Genomic DNA, 25,076 nt, shown 5'->3' with positions numbered 1-25,076 from the left:
GTCGATTGAGATCGATTCTTAAGTCGGTACTCTTCTGCAGTTTCCTTCAATCTTATGATTTCTTCACCTCTCGCATGGCGTCATTCACATGGTACCATGCTGGCAGCGGTACCTGGCGGACGGTACACCAATCAGGGAAAAAAACTGCCAGCCACCCGGGCAGTTTTTACTTCAAGTGAGTGCAAGCTCACCCATGAACCGCCTCCCGGAGTTCAACCACACCCAAGTGAGTGTAATGTCAAAACCCACCATATGGAGGCCTGGTCGACGACCGGGCCGCGGGGACGCTAAGCCCCGGAAGCACCTCAAGGTAACCATACGGTAATGACCGGCAGTGACAGACAAACATGAAAACTTGAGAGAGGTGTTAATACGTATAAATGTGTTAAGGAAAAAACACACACACAGATACTCTATCATTTTTAAAACATTATTTGTATCGCTGTTCTGGAATATTATGCGTGTCATTATTCAATCACGATCTTGGTTACTAGTCACAGCGTGAGACCGTCACACTAGTCACGGCGTGACACCATCACACTAGTCACAGCGTGTGAAGTGTGAACATTCCCTGTCCAGACTCTCACAAGATCAGATATGTCACAATAGTTCTTGTTCTCCAACTCGAAGCGGAAACCCAACAGTTCAATTAGAAGTGACAACTTTTCTCGTGTTTCGCGCCTGTTCTAATCATTTGTTCTTTCTGGTGTTATTTTTGTCGTGGTTCTTGCTCTTATTGGTGTCTTGGTCTGAATTGTTCTACACGCGGTACTGATCAGTTTAAGAAGCTCCCATGAACAGTGTGATTAAGCTGTTATTAACTCCCCACAGTCCCGGGTTCGATCCCGAGCGCCGGCGAGAAACAATGGGCAGAGTTTGCTTCACCCTATGCCCCTGTTACCTAGCAGTAAAATAGGTATCTGGGTGTTAGTCAGCTGTCACGGGCTGCTTCCTGGGGGTGGAGGCCTGGTCGAGGACCGGGCCGCGGGGACGCTAAGAAGCCCCGAAATCATCTCAAGATAACCTCAAGGGAAAAAAACTACCTACTACCTACTACCGCCAGGCGGACCTTCGCCACACTCGCCATCCACTAGACGCGAGCTAAGGGGCTCTACATCTCTACTACTGGAGACACGTGCGAGGCATCGTCTTCACTTTCCTACCCTCCTGCAGGCGTCCGCCTTACTCAACATCAGGAGACGAGCTCCTTGCATACCAACACCTGCAACTCCAATATACACTCAACACAAGCGGCCAATTAGTACGCATATTCCTCACGTGTACGAGTGAGGAAATACAATTGTGTTGTGAATATACAACCCAATATACGAGTGTTGTATTTTCCCAGGCTTTTCAGAGGCGCTCCTCGCCCCTTAAACACAGGAATAAACGCCTTATACCTTGCTGGGGTTTATTTCAAACCAATCCATATTTTGTAATATCGGAGGTAACGGGAGGTTCTATCATTTTTAGGGTGATGGGTTGGATTTATTGGTAGTTTGAGGCTGTAACCCCTGTATCACCATCACCCCCTCACCATCTCCACCCCCACCATCACCCCCCACCATCTCCACCACCCCCACCACCCCAGCCACAACAAAGTAGATAAGGACAAACAGTTTACAAGGTGCACAGGCTAACCATAGTCCGTGCTACTTGCCCCGCTCCTGTGCCAGGTAAGTTACGGGCTCGCCATAGCCCGTGCTGCTTGGAACTTGTTCCGAGTAGCTGAATCTATAACAACAACATACAAGGTGCAGGAGCAGAACGCGAGGCCATGGACACACTCTGGGACAGCCGTGAGTGAGCGAGGCCTTCCCTAAACGTCACGCGTCTGGAGCTTCGACTAGCCAGCCAGCCGTGACGCCTGCAGCAGTGACGTCTGGCGAAGTGTGTGGCACCCTTAATGAGAGACCAGTAACGTGGTCTCTCCCTCGCCATGCTAACAGCGCAACAACACCGGACGATCCACTTCAACCTTGTAGTTACTCTCTCACACGAATTGTTAATCAACTGTTACGGCACCAGCTGCTGGACACCTGACGGAAGGCTCAATTTTAAGTCTTCCTCAATCAACGAATGATTTTAAGACAAGTGGAGTCCTGTTGGCCCGAGGCAAGCGCGCACACATGCACGCATGCACACACGCGCGCGCACACACACAAGAGGGGGCGTGATAGCTGAGTGGACATCGCTCTGGACTCGTAATCCTAGGGGTCTGGATTCGATACCCGGTGATGGCAGAAACAAATGGGCTGAGTTTTTTTCACCCTGATGCCATTGTTACCTAGCAGTAAATAGGTACCTGGGAGATATACAGTTGCTACGGGCTGTTTCCTGGGGGGGGGGGAGGTGAGACCAAAAAATAATAGTAAGAAACAGTTGATTGATTGACAGTTGAGAGGCGGGCCGAAAGAGCAGAGCTCAACCCCCGCAAGCACAACTAGGTTAATACACACACACACCACCACTACGTCTTGCCCCACAACCCCGCCCCCACAACCCCTCCCCCACAACCCCGCCCCCACAACCCTGCCCTCACAACCCCGCCCCCACAACCCCTCCCCCACAACCCCGCCCTCACAACCCCGCCCCCACAACCCCGCCCCCACAACCCCTCCCCCACAACCCCGCCCCCACAACCCCGCCCTCACAACCCCGCCCTCACAACCCCGCCCTCACAACCCCGCCCCCACAACCCCGCCCCCACAACCCCGCCCTCACAACCCCGCCCCCACAACCCCGCCCTCACAACACCGCCCCCACAACCCCGCCCCCACAACCCCGCCCTCACAACCCCGCCCCCACAACCCCTCCCCCACAACCCCGCCCCCACAACCCCGCCCCCACAACCCCGCCCTCACAACCCCGCCCTCACAACCCCGCCCCCACAACCCCGCCCCCACAACCCCTCCCCCACAACCCCGCCCCCACAACCCCGCCCTCACAACCCCGCCCCCACAACCTCGACCTGCAGAAAGGAAATATTTACATTTGTCGCCTTGAACTTTGGTAACAACAGGAGTGACTCGTAGCGCTGGTGACCCACCCTACCTCCAACACTATCATCTACACCCACACCAACACCCACACACACACACCACCAACACCCCCACACACACACACCACCAACACCCCCACACCACCACAACCACCCACCCCTACACCCAGAACAACTTCACCCAGGCCAACATCCAGAACCAACAGCTACACAGCTCCACTACAACGATCAAAACAAAGGCACTTTCATTAATGATTGTTCTCAACATCAACCTCAAGTTCAAACATCAGTAAGCAGCGACACCTGAGCCACCAAACGTGGTCAGTAACCAGACGGGAGACAACTCCAGCTTCGCCATCTTACAAAGACCAACGTTTAACGACAATTTGACAATACCCTAAGAACAATCTCGACCAAAGTGGCTGACTGGAGCCTGCTCAACACCTAGGGTGACCCTGGTGGCTGTGCACAAGGGAGGATAAGTGTACAAGGGTGTACAAAGGAATGAGTACAAAGGGGGAGGGTTTATAATAGGATATGTACAAGGGTGAGGAGGTTGTTATAAAGGATCGCGGGTGTACAAAGCGAGCGAGGGGTGTACACGAGTGTATAATGGCAGGAAGGTGTATAAGGGAGGGTGTACGAGGGGGGCGGAGTACCTGGGAGGGAGGGAGTTATGAATGAAGGCTACTGGAGGAATGTGTGAGGGAGGGAGCCCCGCCCCCCCGACACCCTCACCGGGAGAGAAAGTGATCAGGGGTGAACCCGGCCGCTCCTGACATTATCTGGAGATTGTAGTCATCAGCGAGGGTGATTTATTCTCACTCCCACCCTCGTCAGGGGCTGACGAGGGTGGGAGGGGGGTCAGCACCCGCCTGTTTGTTATTACCACAAACCTAATTTAGAGGTCGGTTACATGCCGAATAATCGTTGATCATTCGGGTTTAGAAACAAAACGAGGGGTCGAGTAGGAGAATAAAACAAGACCTCAGGTGATGTTAGTTGCGGAATATACGAGAACTGTCGTATTAAAGAACACGAGGGTCCTCACTACAGGTTCCTAACAGAACCCAACGACACTGTTATGCCCGGAGAACACGAGAAGAACATATCTACCTGGCGAGGGGAAGGAGCAGTACTCACCGAAGAAGGCTATCATGGCGGTACGGTTCATGGTGGAGGGCAGGCCGTCGCGGCCCTTCATGAGCGCCTCCGACAGCTTGCGAGGGGAGGGGCGGTCCTGGCCAGCCATCATGTACACTCCGTCGGCGTAGCTGGCGGGCGTCTTCCTCGTCAAGCGCGACTCTTCAGGGGGGAAAGAACCAAAACATTAGCACCACAAGGAGCAAATTATATATAAAAAATAATATTTACTTTTAACAAACTCGCATTGTTCCGCTAGCTCTATAAACAAACTCCAACTTTGCTCACATTTTGGGAGAGCAAAAATGCAACAAATGTAAATATTTTGACCGCAAGTGCTTGTATAAAATAAAAATTGTCTCTTACTCACCATCACCATAAAGTACACATTTACCAGCATTTAAACACTCAAACAAAATCCTTTCGTCCTGTACCTCGCCCTTGTGAGTGAGAGCGAGGTAGGGAAAGCGAGCACAAGCTCTGACCTTGACCCTCAACACGGCCAGGGTCATGGCCGTGGCAGGGAGGGTAAAGGTCACTAGTACGCGAGTGAGCCTTGCATGGGTATGCCCCCCACACACACCGCCACCTGTACCCGCGTCCACCACCAGCGTGTCGTGTTTAGCATGGGTACCAGGATACCCAGAGCTCGGCCACCCGCATGTGAGCTGCAATGGTCTTCAGTCTTAGAAGTCAGTCAGCGAGGCCACCACCACGCGGGGCACGGCCCCCCCCCCCCCCACTAACATTAATCTGGATACCTGAAGCCACTTGACTTATTAACCGTGTGACACCATAACCATCTTGAAAGAACGAGTCTGATTGAACCCAAAATAAACCATTTCTGACTAGGACTGAAGTGCCAATGTAGGTAGCGCTTGGCTCTTAGAAAGTGAGGTCAAGAATGAACGTTGTCATAATCTGCCTTCACTTTCCCCTTACCTGAACCAGCCAGAGTGTACAGGCACAGTACTCCCAGCGCCCGGTCCACCAGCACACACGAACACGCAACAATTCGTGACGCCGTGTACGAATTACCACGCGGCGTGGTAATTCACAAATTTCGCCAGTAATACTGAGGGCCGAAATCATTAATACTGAGAGGTCAGGTCCCAAATTTTCACAGTAGAATAACAGACTGAAGCAAAATATGCAGAAAGAAATATAGAATAAAATCAGTGAGGAGTAGAGGTGCCATAAGCACAATCAGAAAGCATTGTCTAAACATGCGAAGTCCCCGGCTGTTTAACACCCTCCCAGCAAGTATTAGAAATGTTGTCGAAACACAGGTGGATGTCTTCAAGATGCACTTAAGACAAGCTCTTGCAAGAAGTGTCGGACCATCCGGGTTGTAGTGGATATGCATACCTGCGGATCGCTCCAAGCAACAGCCTGTTGGACCAAGTTATCACAAGTCGAGCCTGGCCTCAGGCCGGTCTCGGGAGAGTAGAACAACTTCCGGAACCCTCTACAGGTATGCTCCAGGCAGTGGAGGAGGAGCAAGGAGGAGGAGGAAGAAAAGAGGAAGGAAGACAACAGAGGAGGAGGAGGATGGGTGGACCACGTGGAAGAGACGCAGGAAGAACTGGGACACAGTCAATGAACTTTGTGCAATAAAAGACAGAGACACAGAGAGAGAGAGGGGGGGGGTAGGTAGACACCGTGCACGCCGACCAATACACACGCGCGCGCACCAACAATTAAACAAAAGAGGTAGGCCTATACAACTAATAGGGCTAGTAAATGGAGATGCTAGACTTAATGATTAATACTGAGAGACAACCCTGCTTGTAGAAGGCCAAGCCCTCGTGGTCCCCCAGGGGGGGGAGCAGCGTCCACACAGACAGTGCCTCCACTGTGGCGGTTGGGGAGGAGGGAGCCACAGAAAACCAGAGAGCCAAAGAGAGCGAGAGAGATAGAGAGAGCGAGAGAGAAAGAGCCAAAGAGAGCGAGAGAGATAGAGCCAAAGAGAGCGAGAGAGAGAGAGCCAAAGAGAGCGAGAGAGAGAGAGAGCCAAAGAGAGCGAGAGAGAGAGAGAGATCGTGAGCACAGACATGCGTGTGTGTATGAACGTGTACCCATGAACGTGCCTGAGAGGTTGTCCTACATACTTTGGTAATGTAACAGAACGGCTCCTTCCACTCCTTTGTCACTAGACAACACTCGCCCCACACAAAGACACCCCCCCTTCCCCCCCCGTCCCTCGCCACACCACCACCACAGCACCACCACACCACCACCACCACACCACCATCACCACACCACCACCACCATCACCACACCACCACCACCATCACCACCACCACCACACCACCACCACCACACCACCACCACCACACCACCACCACCATCACCACACCACCACCACCACACCATCACCACACCACCACCACCACAACATGACTGCTGCCAAGTGGACAGGAGACGGACAGTGAGAGGCGAGGGACTGACGTAACAGAGTCCCTGAAAGATTGGTTGCAAGTACCATGGATTGTTCTCATTTATATAAATGGCTTAACAACGGGGGTCGAGGCAACGAACGAAAAGAACCGGGACAGCTGAAGATTGTAAAATACGTCAAGAAGTTCTACACAAGCTGCCGAGTTGGTCCGAGTCCAGGCTTCTGGACTTCAATACCAGTAAGTGCAAGGTCATAGCAAAGGCAACTTGTGACAAGAGACCAGCAGGACAGCACACACAATAAAGGGAAACTACTTTAACAATCACATTTAACACATACAAAAGACAACAGCTTTAAACTCAACAAGTTACAATCTAGGACAGGAAACATTTTTTGTTTCACCCACTGGGTGATAAAACCCATGGAACCGCCTACCCGCCGAAGCCGTAAATGTCAGGACAATATTTAAATTCAGAATCCAGTTGGGAAAAAATCCCAGGAACACTAGGGAACATTTGACACGCCTCCGGCTTCCTGTCCCTGTCGAGGCCCCCAGAAAGACGGTGGCCATTAGGTAAATTCAGGTAAAATACCTTCATGAAACAACTAAAAACAATTAGCATATAAATAATATAACGTCAGCAGCCTTAAACTAGCAAACATCAGAACAGCATTCAGGAACTTCACTAAATAGGAATTCGAAATGCTTCACACCACCTACGTCAGACCAGTCCTAGAGAATGCAGCCCCGCCGAGGAGCCTTCACCTCTTACCAGGACACTAGAAAAAGGTATCAAGGTTTGTACCAAGGAACGCTCCTATGCCAGTTAAGTCCACTACGGGCTCACCATAGCCCGTGCTACTTGCAACTTGTTCCGAGTAGCTGAATCTATAACAACAGCACCATTGTACCGAGGCTCGTCCCAGAATAACGTGGGGCATGGTACAATGAAAGGCTGGACAGGTTGGAAAATGAGGAAATGTTCCACAATAAATATCAATAAAACAAGAGAGCACAGCTGGAAGGTTGAGGCAGATGAGCCACAGAGATCCGAGAGCGAATTTAACGTAAGACTTGTAGGAACATAGATGGAACTCAGTTCGAGGGGTGTTGTAGAAGCCACCTCTTAGTCATGATTTCGGAAGTAGATACACAGTATTAGACCACATGTTCGTCTCCAGCTTTCACCAAGAGAGCACAAACTAAAACACCAGATGCGCAAGCTGCATACATGACGTCTGATAAATCAAGGAACACACACACACACACACAAGAAAAACCCGTAAAACATCATTTGGTCATCTTGTACCGCCAGCAGCGTCTTATTGTGAGCAGCTTCGTCCCGGCTCGCTGCTTTCAAATGTTGGATTCGAACTCGGCAATGTATAATGCTACATCTTGCCTTGCAGTCGCCTTTCCAGACTCCAGGCGATGCTACACATACTGTCCTGCCTCGTACTTGCTTTTCCAGACACCAGGCGATGTTATACACATTATCCTGCCTCGTACTTCCTTTTCCAGACACCAGGCGATACTATACACATTATCCTGCCTCGTACTTCCTTTTCCAGACTCCAGGCGATGCTATACACATTATCCTGCCTCGTACTTCCGCACCAGTCCACCTCATGTTTGTGATATTCCAAGTATGACCTGCTGGTATACTCTTATTGTATTGTATATCAGTGGCCAAGCCTCGTACTGCTGTGGTCGTGTAAACTGCGCCTCGCTCGCATTGGGTCTTCTCAACACCTTATGGCCAATTACTCACAGCATGACTAACAACACGCATCAAGGAATGTAGTAGAACTTTTCAAGCTACACAAGACACTCACGCTATGATTGATATTAATATACTTTAAAGAAAACGTCGATGACATTCCAAAATTCAATTGACGCACGCACACAACCGCCCGCACGCACATACACATAAATACATACGTACACATATACATACATACGTACATATATACATACATACATATAGAGGCGCGTGGTGAAACGGTTGAAGGTGAACAGAGAAACAAGGCCGCGACACGCGCTAAACGGCCAAACAGCCTTGGTGTCTGACTCTCTCACACTACACAGCTGCTCTTCCATGCTTCTCAAGCCTCCCCTTCCCCCCCCCCCTCCATGTAATATTATGTAATTAATATTACAAATGAATATGAGGATCATACTAGCGACTGACCGGCCTCTATGACCCCAGGAAGCACTTGGTTAGCGTCAGGAGGGTAGCGGGCCAAGTGGGACTCACAGAGGGAAATTTAACTATGTACAGTTGATTTTAATTCATTGTCTATAATTTAGAAAATATTTCAGTAGGATGCATTTCAGTTAGGGAGTGTTCAGATAGGGCGTGTTTCCTTTTTGTTTTTATTTGATAAGCTTTGATTTAATAAACCTTAATGAGTAATTGCTAATTCTGTGTTTTGAGTTTACCCATAAGAATATATGATTGTCTTTGCCGCGGAATCCACGAGCCGGGTTTACTTTACTTTACTTGACCGGGTTTACTCGTCAGTATATATTTCAAACAAGCTTATTCCAATCAACAAATCCACAAGGGCCGTGACGAGTGAGTCTTAAGTTTAGTTAACTAAGGGCTGGATAGTGGACGAAGCAGACATTACCCCATCCCTGTTACATATTCATGCCCGTGCCACCTCTTGGGTGGCTTAATCTTCATCAGTTGTGGAGCGAGGCTCACCATAGCCCGTAGTGCTACTTGCCCCGCTCCTGTGCCAGGTACGTCCACTACGGGTTCACCATAGCCCGTAGTGCTACTTGCCCCGCTCCTGTGCCAGGTAAGTCCACTACGGGTTCACCATAGCCCGTGCTACTTGCAACTTATGTTCCGAGTAGCTGTATGTAAAACAGTGGTGGAGGTGAGTGTGGTGGGTACTGACCTGCGGAGCCCCAGCCCGGGTGGGCGAGGTTGTTGTACCAGCCGTCATACCGCTGCCTCTCCACGTAGCTCGATGGCAACTCTGCAACACCAGAACATTCATCATGTTAGCAACATAAACACATCACCACCACGCAATACATGGAATACATCAATAGGTATTATACATCAAGTTCAAGTTCAAGTATGTTTATTGAGAAAAAGAAAGAAATACATCTCAAAGGGATAGAGTAGCTTAGGCTATTTTCCTCCAACACTAGCCCACTACCCATCATAAAGTCCTGTACCCACACCTGGGATGTCTTGGGTCCGGGTTACATAACTACGTAACAAGCTACAAGCCCCGTCAACAACCATTAACCCGTGGTAATTGTGCTTAAACGAGGCTGTTGAAACTGGGCTATCACTAACTACCCTTAAAGGTGTTCGCGAGTCAAAGGTGCATCGTTAGTGGGGGGCTAATTTGGCGTCATGATTTCAACTTTTCCCTCTGCAATTAGAATAATTAAGGTTATTTAGAATGAGTTTATTACCCCGTAAAATAATGTTGACAAAAGAGAGGTCACTGGGGGTTGTATGTTTAACGATATACCCCCCCCCCCCCCGTCTCCTAAGGTTCCCCATCTTCAAGAAACTGTCGTAGTAAGATGCCCTTATCCTAACCTGCCAGAGAACCCAAAACAGAAAACGGGCCAGTATGTCAATTTCGCCAGCCGCTACCATTTTCTAGTACGAAAGTTTTTGGCCTTAAGTGGAGTATATGTCAAAATGCGACGTGACGCACCCGTGCCCCAAGACGTACCCGTGCCCCTAGAAGCACCCGTGCCCTAGGTGAACAGGCTTGTAGCTTTCAGAATAAGAAACGAAAAGACATTCGTTCAATCTTCTCAAATGTTCACTGCCCATTGTCTTACACAGTCACGGTATTATTGTAAGTGATTGTTGGATAATCATATATTGTGCTTATCTGACCTGTGTGGCTGACCTAGTCTGACCTAATAACCAAATCTCCAATGAACACATCTCTAGCAACATTCCAATCAAACCAATTGAATGGCCAATCAGGGGCATACCTTTCATAGTTGTAAATCTTACTAAAAATTTCAAGCAATATATCATTAGCATGTTAATTATTTTTGTTGTATATAATTTTAAATGTACAATCCCGTTCGCCCAGGAGTTTTTGCAGTATTTCCACCCTAGTTGAGTCATTTGGGCAGCTTCCTTGTATTTCCGCTACACACAAATTTAGAGAAATTCTGGTGTGAGTAACTTAGCGGCTGTTTGTGGCTAGGCCAAGAATACAGGCCCAGGGGTTGGTTATAATTGTAGGTTATAGAAGGTGAGTATGATAACCACACAACTTGGGGGTCGTAACAATAATTACCACCAATTATGTCCACTTTCACCAAATGGCATAAAGCAGGAAAATATACGACAAATCTTTACACACACACACAATCACCAAGTTATAGAAGAACAGTATATAACTAATTCATACAACTAGATGTACAATATATAATTCATGTATAAACTAGGATTTACTAGTTTCAGTGCCAAAACTTTAATCACTATAATATAACCTAAAGGAACACACAGACTTACTTGTATGTAAATATATATAATGTGTGTGTGTGTGTGTGTGTGTGTGTGTGTGTGTGTGTGTGTGTGTGTGTGTGTGTGTGTGTGTGTGTGTGTGTGTGTGTGTGTGTGTGTGTGTGTGTACACATACTAGGCCTAGGAAAATGTAGGCGTCTCGCACCCTCTACAAAACTAATAGTACAACGCGAACTGTGTGTGCAACAGTCCCTTTGTGTATACGTTCGATTAATACTTGCTACAAGTATCGTTTTTGGGGTAACAGGTTGGGATAAAGACAGAGAGAAGGCATGAAACACAGTTAAGGTAGAGGATTAGGAAGGGCGGGGGACAGTAGAGGATTAGGGAGAGAGAGGGGGAGGGGTAGTAGAGGATGAGGAAAGGGGGGGGGAAGGTATAGTGACCTTGCTCTACAAACACAGCTCGAAGAGTTTACAACCAGGTAATTTGCCCTAATATACACGATTACATTTGCGGTGGCGACTGTCTATTTACCTTGAAATAATGATCTTGCTTGAGTAGTGATGGTATACAACCTTCCCAGCACTTAACCCATCTTTCCTCACGCTCCTCCACCCATCATCTTTCCCAGCCAGCCCCTCCTCCCCTCCTAAGGAGGTGGGCAGTCATAATGGCTTGGCGCTTTCGCCTGATAACCCACCATCCCCTCCTCCCCCCTAAAGAGCACAACTCCATCCCAGGAAGCAAGCGCCCTGCCACAGATAGTACGATCCAGCCCTTCAACAGCACGTACGTCCTCTTACCCTAGAAGCACCCGGCTCTAAAAAAAAGCACCCCCCCCCCCTTCAAAAAGAATTATGGGTTATTCATGCCCGTGCCACCTCTTGGGTGACTTGATCTTCATCAATCAATCCAAAAAGAAACACCCGCCTCCCTCCCCTCACGAATGACAGCGTAGGGTAACTACAACAAACTGGTCAGAACGATCATGCGAAACCCAGAAATTGAGTAATATATAACCAACCTCAAACCGTGTTTAGATATCAGGCGATAACCAGGAGAGGAGTTTGACCCCCACGATAACGGTGTTCCTGCTCATACTAACATACGAACACGCCAATACCTGCTGGACCTCTAGCGCCAGGCAGCCCGTATCCAGCCACAACCAGTCGTGTATCACACTAAACCATGCTTCAAACTTCCCAGCAGGGCGCTTCTATGATGTTACAAAGATAACTTGATCAACACTTCTACAACTTCATTTCCGATTCAGTGTTTGCCTGTTTCTGTTCTAAATATAAATTTATCCCATTTAAATCCATTTGAATCGTGTTTAGGCTCTTAGTTGATAATTTTAGACCTAAGATTCCTTCATTTGTACAGTTCAATCATATCCCCCTTTCTAAAGAATGTCAATATACCCGAGGGCCACTAACACACTATAGTGGCCTCGACGAGGACGGGCACCCAGCGGCTTGTCGAACCTCCCCCCCCCCCCATCCTTCACTGTCTTAGTGTGTCTCCAATAGGTGAGTTCCCAATACCTCAGGCTTAACGCATTGGGTGGCATTACGTATCGGTATTACATCGGCGGCGTATGCGAGGCTGGCTAACATCAGAACTGCCTTCAAAAACTTGTGTAAGGAATCTTTCAGAACCTTGTATACCACGTATATAAAGCCAATCCTGGAGTATGCGGCCCCGGCATGGAGCCCGTACATTATACAGCACAAGACGAAACTGGAAAAAGTTCAGAGGTATGCCACTAGGTTAGTCCTGGAACTAAGAGGCATGAGTTACGAGGAAAGGCTGAAGGAACTGCACCTCGCGTCGCTGGAAGACAGAAGAGCTCAGGTAGACATGATCACCATAAACAAGATTCTCAGGGGAATTGACAGGGGTAGACAAGGATCGATTATTTAACACGGGTGGCACATGCACAAGGGGACACAGGTGGAAGCGAGTACCCAAATGAGCCACAGAGACATTAGAAAGAACTTTTTCATTGTCAGAGTAGTTAGTAGATGGAATGCACTAGGAAGTGATGTTGTGGAGGCTGACTCCATACACAGTTTCAAATGTAGATGTGATGGAGCCCAGTAGGCTCAGGAACCTGTACATCAGTTGACTGACGGTTGAGAGGCGAAAGCAAAGAGCCAAAGCTCAACCCCTGCAACCACAACTAGGTGAGTACAGTTTCAATGCACTTAATTACCATCTCTCCATCGTGTTTCAAGTTTTTACCAATACATTATTTACTATGTACTAACCAGGAATAAATTTACATTAAATCTCGCAGCATAGGAGTAACAAGAATTACATTCAGGATCATTCCAAGCAATTTGTTTTTGGCCAAACCTATGGCTCACAGTTTATCTCGGGGATATATTGTCAAGCATAATCTACGTTCAGCATAGCATATCTAATAATAAATATCAGTATAGCCTAATAATAAATATCAGTATAGCCTAATAATATCAGTATAGCCTAATAATAAATATCAGTATAGCCTAATAATATCAGTATAGCCTAATAATATCAGTATAGCCTAATAATAAATATCAGTATAGCCTAATAATAAATATCAGTATAGCCTAATAATAAATATCAGTATAGCCTAATAATATCAGTATAGCCTAATAATAAATATCAGTATAGCCTAATAATAAATATCAGTATAGCCTAATAATAACTATCAAGTATAGCCTAATAATAACTATCAAGTATAGCCTAATAATAACTATCAAGTATAGCCTAATAATAACTATCAAGTATAGCCTAATAATAAATATCAAGTATAGCCTAATAATAAATATCAAGTATAGCCTAATAATAACTATCAAGTATAGCCTAATAATAACTATCAAGTATAGCCTAATAATAACTATCAAGTATAGCCTAATAATAAATATCAAGTATAGCCTAATAATAACTATCAAGTATAGCCTAATAATAACTATCAAGTATAGCCTAATAATAAATATCAAGTATAGCCTAATAATAAATATCAAGTATAGCCTAATAATAAATATCAAGTATAGCCTATCTAAATATAATTATTCCCAGTAAATTGTCAAAATCATCCTGCACAATGAATGAACCTTGAGACAACATCAAACAACCCCCCCCCCCCCCCAACAAGACAATCCCAGACCAGTCACACCCTTCCAACGTCGCAACACACAATAGATGGAAAATATAAAGTTACTGCAACGCGGGAACTGCCGAGCATAAAGGATTTTCTGCTAGTGTCAATTCTCATCTCATTCCAGTCACGACCACATCATAGACAAGTCAAAATTTGTCGCTGCAGGCAGGCAGACAGGCAGACTGAAATTGGCAACTCCTGCATGACAAACCAACTTGAGAGATGTGAATCTTAGTATCACATAGATACATACCTCTTGACACACTTGTTCACCTCATTTAAGGTAGCCGCGGAAGTATATATAGACCTGTGTTAAAAGTAAAAGTGACACTCCATCAGTGCTTTCTCTATGATATTTGACCCCCACAATCCTCACCACACTTCCACACCACTGAGTCTGGAAGTGGACTTGCGAGCCTCACACACAAAACAAACTCATGCTCGTTGTTAACCCACACCAGACAATACAACCATTATATTTACTAACGTATTTACACAAACACGCATTCCTATTTATATCTGCTTTATTTACACGCGCTAGTATTTTAATAAAAAATGGTGTTCATATTTGTCTTGCTTGTCTCTTAGATCAATCAACACCCTGGTAACCTTTCACTATCATTGCAGCAAACTATAAAAAGCAACACGTCCAGCTTTACAGACAGACACCACTGGTTGAGCCAGCCACGTCATGCACTCCAAGGTGGAGGCTGGTCTGGAACATCCAGCTTGAGAAATACCAGTAAAGTCCCCAGACTATTTACCAAATCAGAAGGGGAAAAAAACTAAATCTGGGCCCTCCCCTCTAATTGGGGAAATACGGTTAACTTATTTTCAGGTCTGGAATGGGGGATGTCCTGGACTGTCAAGGTAGTAGTAATGTGTAAACTTTGGAGTTGAATAACATTTAGTTCCTGTGAACGTGATGTAAACTTACAAGTGAGAATATGTTGGTTACAGGAAGAAGACGAGTCATTGAGATACGGAATGAGTTGCAAACAGTGAGTTTGCAATATATTTATACTGGACCTAAAGTCAAAATCGTCCATTACTTTATTAAGATTCCATAATTGCTTAGCAAATCCTAGATCTTCCTAACATTCGGATAAGTTACATGTATTATCTTTCTTGGTGACTTTTATATACATTAATTCACAATATGGACCTAAATTCAAATATTCTGGAATAATGAATTCAAGGGTTAACCGGAAATTTTATAAATATTTCTTATAAAGAGTGAATCTAGGCCTGAACGATCACCACCACCTCAGCTCACTCCCCCCTGAAATGAATATATATAATTAAGACAAAAGTTTCCTACATTATAAGCTTGCACTGCGCACAAAACTATTTTTTTTAATTTCCTTTGTTTTGCATTTCCACAATTGTTATTTCCATTAACCCACGTTGTTGTTCCGACAGCATCCACGGTATATCACACCTTTCACAGCCTTATCATTTTTGTATATACATGATCCGTTGTTCCGACAGCATCCACGGTATATCACACCTTTCACAGCCTTATCATTTTTGTATATACATGATCCATTGTTCCGAGCAACAGCAAACATTTCAACTTTATCATATCACTAATGAGAGCTTTATGTGCGTTTCAGAAATGTTATCCTACTATTTAACTTTGATCAGGGTTCGATATATATTTAATTTGGCCTAAGCATAATTAAAATATCATAACAACATGCCTAGCTCTACCAACGAAGGAAAAACAAATACCAAAACTAGAAACTGGCAATCTCTGTGGGGACAAGAACAATTCTTTTCTTTTTACCTTTTTTTTTTGTTAAGACAAGGAACAGAAAACGCGTCATCGCTCTCTGAATTGTCTAGTCACTGGTCTAAAGGTTAACACGCTGCGGTAATGATCATAAAGGCTTGCATGTTTAGCTGTGTAGTAGCTTCTCCCTGCCTCCATGCTGTCAGCCTAGCAGCACTAATGATTGTGTAAGACACAGGCTATGGTGAGGTGTAGTGCTGAACACAATAGACTGTGTGAGAGCAGTCTCTCGGATTCTCTTCCCTTACATTATGTATTCATGTTAATGACACTATGTAAATGACACATCGAACACTTTATGTAGCATACATAAATCTGTGTATCTATGTATTTACGTATGTAGCTTAGCCTAGCATTTTAAAAGCACTACAATCACCTTCTGTGGTTGATTGTTCAATAAATCCCTGAACTGTATGTTTGACAAATATCTCACCCTGTCCATGGAGGACAGAAGAAAATGTATATATGCTGGTTAACATTGTAAATGTGTGACCACGTCTGTGGTAGAAAATAATAATAATAAAAAATACTTATTCATAGTGTTGAACCCAACCAGTTCAATGCCTTTCGAATATTTCCAACAGAATTCAACCATTAGTATCATCAGGGGAGTTTCAAGCAATCAACTGCCCTGCAGCCAAGATGTCCCGAAAATAGATATGAAACTTCATGAAGCCTAATTAATATGGGAATACACATCCACTGTTTTTTGGCCTTGTGAACTTAACCTATAGCATATACAAACCATGCATTAAAAGTGTTGCAGTCACTTCCAGCCAGTAAGCCTAATATAACCAATTTTCAATCCACCTAAATAAATCACCTAGCCACACACAGTACAAGTCCAATTACGCTTATTGGCGAAACAAAATATTACATCGTATATAACCAGCCCGTCCTCCAAAAATGGGGAGGTAAATGTAACAGCACAAATAAGTGCAATTATGTACTATTCATATAAGTCGGGAATTGTACTTATTTTCACGTAGTATTAAATGGTACTGTCAAATATATTGTGAATATTTGAGCTTACCTGAAAAGCTGAATAGAAAACCACGACCTAACCTAACCGTCTTAGTGTTTGAAGATAAGCATTTTATTACTTCTTAATTACAATTAGTACTTAACCTATAGCTATATTGATATTACAGTTTTATAAACTAATAAACCAAAATATATCAATAAATTGTAAAGTAACTCAGGATATTTTTAAAATTTGTATAAAATCTCTATTTTTTAATAAAACTGAAAAAGAAATTCCTGATATTTAAAAGTTGTATATAGCTAATTGAACTTGAAAACTTCAACCCAAAATTCTGAGTGTCTTAACAGAAAACTAGGAGAATAGGAAAGTAAATGTAACAGCCTCATAAGTGCAATTATGTACTATGTATGACTAAGGAAATATACTTATTACACTTAGCATTAAATCGTACTGTCAATTCGGAGGATGTGTTATTTGATAATTGCTTATACCTCCAAAGCATAGAAAATACCTGTTATTCCCCCTTCAAACTTTGTTTTGACCTTTGTCACATACAGCTGCCGACTCCTTATCTAGAGCTATGACACATTGTCTCATCAGTCGGCAGCCTTCAGTTACCTTTAAGACGTCTTCTCTGAGCTGTATTTGGCAAAGGTCGAATTTTGTTTCGACCTTTGCCAAATACAGCTCGGGGAAGACGTCTTGAAGATACCTGAAGCCTGCTGACTAATGGTCATTTTTCTATACTTAAGAGTACAAGCAATGAGAAAATATATCTTATTACCTTAGTCACCAAAAATAAACGTCACGCAGTGTGTTTTTTGTATCATATCCGAATCACGCATTTTGTACTCTTTTTTTTCTATAACTACCATCTTCATGAACCCCCAACCAAAATGTAAACAAAGGAAATTATAAACAAGTACAAGAACAAATTAATGGTGAAAAAAGCCAGGGAGTGGGTGTAGCGGGTGTGTGGGGGGTGTAGCGGGTGTGTGGGGGGTGTAGCGGGTGTGTGGGGGGTGTAGCGGGTGTGTGGGGGTGTAGCGGGTGTGTGGGGGGTGTAGCGGGTGTGTGGGGGGTGTAGCGGGTGTGTGGGGGGTGTAGCGGGTGTGTGGGGGGGTGTAGCGGGTGTGTGGGGGTGTGGGGGGTGTAGCGGGTGTGTGGGGGGTGTAGCGGGTGTGTGGGGGGTGTAGCGGGTGTGTGGGGGTGTAGCGGGTGTGTGGGGGGTGTAGCGGGTGTGTGGGGGGGTGTAGCGGGTGTGTGGGGGGGGTGTAGCGGGTGTGTGGGGGGGGTGTAGCGGGTGTGTGGGGGGGGTGTAGCGGGTGTGTGGGGGGGGGTGTAGCGGGTGTGTGGGGGGGTGTAGCGGGTGTGTGGGGGGGTGTAGCGGGTGTGTGGGGGGTGTAGCGGGTGTGTGGGGGGGTGTAGCGGGTGTGTGGGGGGGTGTAGCGGGTGTGTGGGGGGTGTAGCGGGTGTGTGGGGGGTGTAGCGGGTGTGTGGGGGGTGTAGCGGGTGTGTGGGGGGTGTAGCGGGTGTGTGGGGGGTGTAGCGGGTGTGTGGGGGGTGTAGCGGGTGTGTGGGGGGTGTAGCAGGTGTGTGGGGGTGTAGCAGGTGTGTGGGGGTGTAGCAGGTGTGTGGAGCAGGTGTGTGGAGCAGGTGTGTGGGGGGTGTAGCAGGTGTGTGGGGGGTGTAGCAGGTGTGTGGGGGGTGTAGCAGGTGTGTGGGGGTGTAGCAGGTGTGTCGGGGTGTAGCAGGTGTGTGGGGGTGTAGCAGGTGTGTGGGGGTGTAGCAGGTGTGTGGGGGTGTAGCAGGTGTGTGGGGGTGTAGCAGGTGTGTGGGGGTGTAGCAGGTGTGTGGGGGTGTAGCAGGTGTGGGGTGACGAGCTAGGCCAAGACACCTCCAGCTAGTTTTTATAAGAGCCCAACTGGCCGTTTTATAGGCCCAGTTGGCGAGCAAGCCTTTTACACCAGAGATTTCTCAATACAAAGCCGACGTTCACTCTTCAATTAATATTCTTGAAGATATACATACTACTTGCAAAACAAATTATTTTATATGAGAATAACGTATGTAAACAGAACCTATGTATGAATAGTGTGTGGATAATACGTATGCATCGCTATATATGAAAAGGTCTTTCCTTCCTAGTTGTATGAATCCAAACTTCGCCATCTGTGTTACACCCACACGGTTGTATTTTATAATTAATGTCATAAAACATTATTCTGAACATTAGACCTAGCAAATAAACTAGCTAAACTTTCAAGCAAACTTCAGGCGTTGCGTGGAAGCCAACACTCAAAAATGGCAATCTCTCACCCTGTCCATGGAGGACAGAAGAAAATGTATATATATGCTGGTTAGCATTGTAAATGACTGGCCACGTCTGTGGTAGAAAATAATAATAATACAAAAATGAAGATGCTTCTTCTGAATGACTCTTGCTATCGCGATGGCTCAGGCTTAATTATAGGCTTAAACAAAATATAAATTGTTCCAGTGACTCGTTTTTGTCAAAAATATATATATTTAAACTTTAGCCACACCCTACTTCACATAAAAAATATACAAACATACATACATACTCGACCTTCATACCGACGCCCATTTTTCTAGTAGGGCCAATCGACATATTTTTTTTTTTTTTTTGTTTTTGAGATATATACAAGAGTTGTTACATTCTTGTACAGCCACTAGTACGCGTAGCGTTTCGGGCAGGTCCCTGGAATACGATCCCCTGCCGCGAAGAATCGTTTTTTCATCCAAGTACACATTTTACTGTTGCGTTAAACAGAGGCTACAGTTAAGGAATTGCGCCCAGTAAATCCTCCCCGGCCAGGATACGAACCCATGACATAGCGCTCGCGGAACGCCAGGCGAGTGTCTTACCACTACACCACGGAGACTATCTTGGCGTAATGAGTTTGTTGCACGGTTGAGGGTAGGAAGGATTGCACGGTTGAGAGTAGGAAGGATTGCACGGTTGAGAGTAGGAAGGATTGCACGGTTGAGAGTAGGAAGGATTGCACGGTTGAGAGTAGGAAGGATTGCACGGTTGAGAGTAGAAAGTAGCTTTGCAGCCCACACCACATGTACAGAGGGTTTTCAAAAAACAGCTCTCGATTAAAAAAGGATTAAGCTATGAACACAGCTTAAGGAAACACTAACAACTCCAGAGGAATGAAGAAACAAGGTGGAAAGGGGCAGCCTCTATATATTGAGAGAAAAAATGGGCATCTTGAGCCACACCAGCTCCTTCCAGATTAGATAAGGCAGTCTGGCAATGACCATTCCTACTTGTATATCTCACATGGTATATAGACAAACGCCTACGCTTTGACTTTCCATGATAGGCTATCATTTCTACCCAGCTTACTCTTAACACCTCTTACTATACGAATTTATAAAACATCTTAAAACATGTAGTAGACCTTTGGAAGCAGCCATTCAATAATTCAAGTTCAAGTATGTTTATGGAGACAAGAAAGAAATACATCTCAAAGGGATAGAGTAGCTTAGGCTATTTCTACCCTTAACTCTATTTGTACAAAAACTGACCGCGTTTGCGACCATGCTTATTCTGTCTGGGGTCGTCACCATAGAAAGTTTTGCCATGTTTTTTTAAGTTTAATTAAAAAAACTGAATTCTCAAATTTATTATAATTTAACTTTACATTATAGTTATGGGTACAGTTAGGCCTTGGGTAAATTTGATTTAATGTTTCGGCTCTATTGGCAAATATCTGTATTTAAACCTCGTGGGTGAAGTCTGATTCACCATTGCATACATAGGTGAGAAAAGTAGTTATATAAAAGCAATATTGGTAAAATAGGCTTATATATATAAGGATAACACATTTGGGAAACGAAATCTTCTCTAAATAAACTAAAATTTGTAGTTTATTTTTTTATTTTTCTCACTACCATATGTGGTCAGACGATTGAGATGACCACATATGGTAGTGAGATGTCAGCTCCAGGACAGACCAACTATCCCCAAGATGGCTTCTAATAGAAAACAAGAGCAACCATATTTAGAAAGATAATAAACTGCAAGGCAGTATGCGTGTTTGAGGCTTTGTGAGCATCCTTTACTCTCTAATTATATAATGACGTCAAAATCCCAAACGGACGAAATATGATGCACTATAAATGGTAGCGGCTCACAAACATTCAAGTTTTCTATGCGTAGGTACTACTAAGGTTTGGTGAGGTTCGGTCGATATTTTGTATATAATTTTCTGTCCGTTGTGACAGCTGGAAAGGACGGGCTGTTGCGAGATTGTACCAATTAACCACTAAAATCAGCAATAACATAACCCATTGTACATTCTTTTATATTAAATAAGAAATAAATGTTAGATAAGAAAAATTATTTATTTAGACTAAAGACATTGACTTAAAATGCAACTGCGAATTCTTTAGCCGATTTGTGTGTGTGATTTGAGGGCGTGTAGCAGTTTGCCGTCCACGAAGAATGGCGCTGCAGAAACTAGTCTGGTGAAGGTGATAACAAGCCTGAACATGACCCACAGACCGTGCCAGTTCACCCCGGGGGCACGAGTGTCAACAGAGACCTGGGGAAATGGCTAACCTAGCTAACTAAAACTTATAATACCCGCCACTCTAAAAGGTCGCCATCGGAGCGCAGCCGGTATTCCCTCCCACCAACAACGCTAAGTACAACTCGCCAAGTGAAAATAAAAATACATGAAACATCAAATCCTTAAAATGACAAACACTAACCGCGAACAGGCTTGGCCTTCTCTACTTTCAAAAACCATTAGCCTCCAGTCCGCAATTCTCGTGTGTGTGTATATATATGCCCGAGGCGTTGGCATGAAAGCTAGAGTACAGGGTACTAGAGAATGTTGAGTGCCACCCAACGAGCCAGACTGTACCCTGATCCAGCAGGCAGGCCGCTCGCCATTCACGACCTACACCATTCATTATGAATGTACACAACGCTACACCTGTGACATCCACAACCGCTCGCTACTTTATCGGCTTCCCAGAACGTCACCAGACTACACTAAGTCACTGTAGCATCTTACCCAAGTTTACCTAACGAATTTCATACATCATATTAATATTAATGTTACTACGGCTTCAATAATTTTGTATGACGAAATATTTAAAAATACCTCTGTGCAACCTGCCAAGTACATTAATAACTGTATTCGCTAATAAAAATATAGCAGACAATTTTTTTTACAGATTTCTAAAATATAATTTACCCTTACAAGTTTCTATAAATTTTACTTAGTGCGAAATGTACCTTTGAATTTAAATATTCAACTCGAAAAGTCATATATTTTTTAAATACAATCAGACATTTCTACCCAATTCTCTCGATTGGAGTTGGCATTAATCCTCGTCACGTTCGGTAAACTTGGCCCTCAACACGAGTACGAGGGAGGGTAAACAAAGAGCAGCACCCGCATCCAGCCAGTTCTTCCAGGTCTGTAGTTGCCTTCCCAAGCAGTGCAGCGCGGAGCATCAAGGACACCACACCCACCCACCCAAGGACGCCGTCGTCACCCCTCACATGCCCTCTGGTCCCAATGGTTCCACACGCTGGAGGCTTGCTCAACACCACTAGGGAGATTATCGAGTAACTGGTGACCCTGGGTTACTACCTGCAGCACTAGGGGTGGATCATGCTTCACCTACTGCCTGTAGTCCTAGGGGTGGATCATGCTTCACCTACTGCCTGCAGCCCTAGGGGGTGGATCATGCTTCACCTACTGCCTGTAGCCCTAGGGGTGGATCATGCTTCACCTACTGCCTGCAGCCCTAGGGGGTGGATCATGCTTCACCTACTGCCTGCAGCCCTGGGGTGGATCATGCTTCACCTACTGCCTGCAGCCCTAGGGGGTGGATCATGCTTCACCACCTACCTGCAGCCCTAGGGGGTGGATCATGCTTCACCTACTGCCTGCAGCCCTAGGGGTGGATCATGCTTCACCTACTGCCTGTAGCCCTAGGGGTGGATCATGCTTCACCTACTGCCTGTAGTCCTAGGGGTGGATCATGCTTCACCTACTGCCTGCAGCCCTAGGGGGTGGATCATGCTTCACCTACTGCCTGTAGCCCTAGGGGTGGATCATGCTTCACCTACTGCCTGCAGCCCTAGGGGGTGGATCATGCTTCACCTACTGCCTGCAGCCCTGGGGTGGATCATGCTTCACCTACTGCCTGCAGCCCTAGGGGGTGGATCATGCTTCACCACCTACCTGCAGCCCTAGGGGTTGGATCATGCTTCACCTACTGCCTGCAGCCCTAGGGGTGGATCATGCTTCACCTACTGCCTGTAGCCCTAGGGGTGGATCATGCTTCACCTACTGCCTGCACACCTAGGGTGAATCATGCTTCACCTACTGCCTGCAGCCCTAGGGTGAATCATGCTTCACCTGCTGCCTGTACCCCTAGGGTGGATCATGCTTCACCTACTGCCTGCAGCCCTAGGGGTGGATCATGCTTCACCTACTGCCTGCAGCCCTAGGTGTGGATCATGCTTCACCTACTGCCTGTAGCCCTAGGGGTGGATCATGCTTCACCTCCTACCTGCAGCCCTGGGGTGAACCATGCTTCACTTACTGCCTACAGCCCTAGGGTGAATTATGCTTCACCTACTGCCTGCAGCCCAAGGGGTGGATCATGCTTCACATACTGCCTGTAGCCCTAGGGTGAATCATGTTTCACCTACTGCCTGTAGTCCTAGGGGGTGGATCATGCTTCACCTACTGCCTGCAGCCCTAGGGGGTGGATCATACTTTACCTACTGCATGCAGCCCTAGGGGGTGGATCATACTTTACCTACTGCATGCAGCCCTAGGGGGTGGATCATACTTCACCTACTGCATGCAGCCCTAGGGCGAATCATGTTTCACCTACTGCCTGCAGCCCTAGGGGTGGATCATGCTTCACCTACTGCCTGCAGCCCTAGGGGGTGGATCATACTTCACCTACTGCATGCAGCCCTAGGGCGAATCATGCTTCACCTACTGCCTGCAGCCCTAGGGGGTGGATCATACTTCACCTACTGCATGCAGCCCTAGGGCGAATCATGCTTCACCTACTGCCTGCAGCCCTTGGGGGTGGATCATGCTTCACCTCCTACCTGCAGCCCTGGGGGGTGGATCATGCTTCACCTAGGCGTTGAAATCTCCGTACTCTGGATTTTTTTACAAGCTCTTTTTTAAGATCCACTTACTCATGTTTACATGGCTTCTCTCCCGTACACTTCATATGTGACTAAGACACTAACGTGCAGAGAATGAGAACACAGATTTAACCCACTATGTGAACAGAATCTTAACAAATCCAAACTCACCTTCGTTTCCTCGTACAGTCCAGCAAGGCAGCAGACATACTCCAAGAACTATCCACCTTAAGCATCCCGTTAGGAGTATTTTCCTCATGGCCACACGGCCCCAAGACAAAGCAAAGCAATAGTTTCAAGAGGGCGAGAGGCACGTACACCACCGTCACGAGTCAGGGCAACACTGGCGAGGCTCGGTTAAACTCCCGTCTGAACACTGCCACAGCTGACTCAAGCTCCGCCCACACAGGTGCGCTTCGCCCTTTCTATTTCAGGCATCCTCATGTCCTGCTCTAACTACCGGCGAATTTTACCTCCCTTTCTGCTGTGAAATGGAAACTAACCATCCTCCACATAATCCTCTCACTTTTTGCCTTGTACGGAGAATACGTTTCTTGATATTTTGCCTTATTAACGGATACCTGTTGCCTGAAGAAGCCTATTCAAAATAGTTTTCCTAGTTTCGGCCCAATTGGATTCCCGTCAACTCCAAAAGTGGGAAAATTCCAGTGTTGGTAACGACACAGTTTTCCTGGCAGCACTTAAATGACGCATGCGAGAGGGAATTGTGTGTTTCTACCACCCAATTACCGCCGAGCATAAAGAAATGATTCAAAGTAACCCACGTAACAAAGGCGAATGAATGATTCACTTTTATTTTTAATAAACATTAAAAATACAACTAAAATAAATACGTAAAATACATGATAGCATTTCCGCACGCAGTATTAGGCTCCGGTGATGGAATGAACACAACAATTGCGGATAAAATTATATTTACATAAGCCGAAAAAAATGAGCAGCGTATAT

The 25,076-nt window shown here is 45.9% G+C and overlaps 1 protein-coding gene across 1 annotated transcript in view; it reads right to left on the bottom strand.

Annotated features, from left to right (window-relative positions):
- Positions 1 to 24,716, bottom strand: part of Duox (dual oxidase) — a 70,415-nt gene extending 45,699 nt beyond the window's left edge. The window contains exons 1-3 of the mRNA XM_045754011.2: positions 24,279 to 24,716; positions 9,456 to 9,536; positions 4,145 to 4,306 (exon numbers count right to left, since the gene is read on the bottom strand). Coding sequence (XP_045609967.2) covers positions 4,145 to 4,306; positions 9,456 to 9,536; positions 24,279 to 24,366 — 331 coding nt within the window. The 5' untranslated portion in view covers positions 24,367 to 24,716. The remainder of the gene's footprint in view (positions 1 to 4,144; positions 4,307 to 9,455; positions 9,537 to 24,278) is intronic.
- Positions 24,717 to 25,076: the final 360 nt, after the last annotated feature.

Source organism: Procambarus clarkii, chromosome 30, assembly GCF_040958095.1.
Source record: "Procambarus clarkii isolate CNS0578487 chromosome 30, FALCON_Pclarkii_2.0, whole genome shotgun sequence".
NCBI classification, from domain to species: Eukaryota; Metazoa; Arthropoda; class Malacostraca; order Decapoda; family Cambaridae; genus Procambarus; species Procambarus clarkii.
The sequence above is the reverse complement of the archived record's forward strand: the minus strand, read 5'-3'. Positions and strand labels throughout refer to the sequence as shown.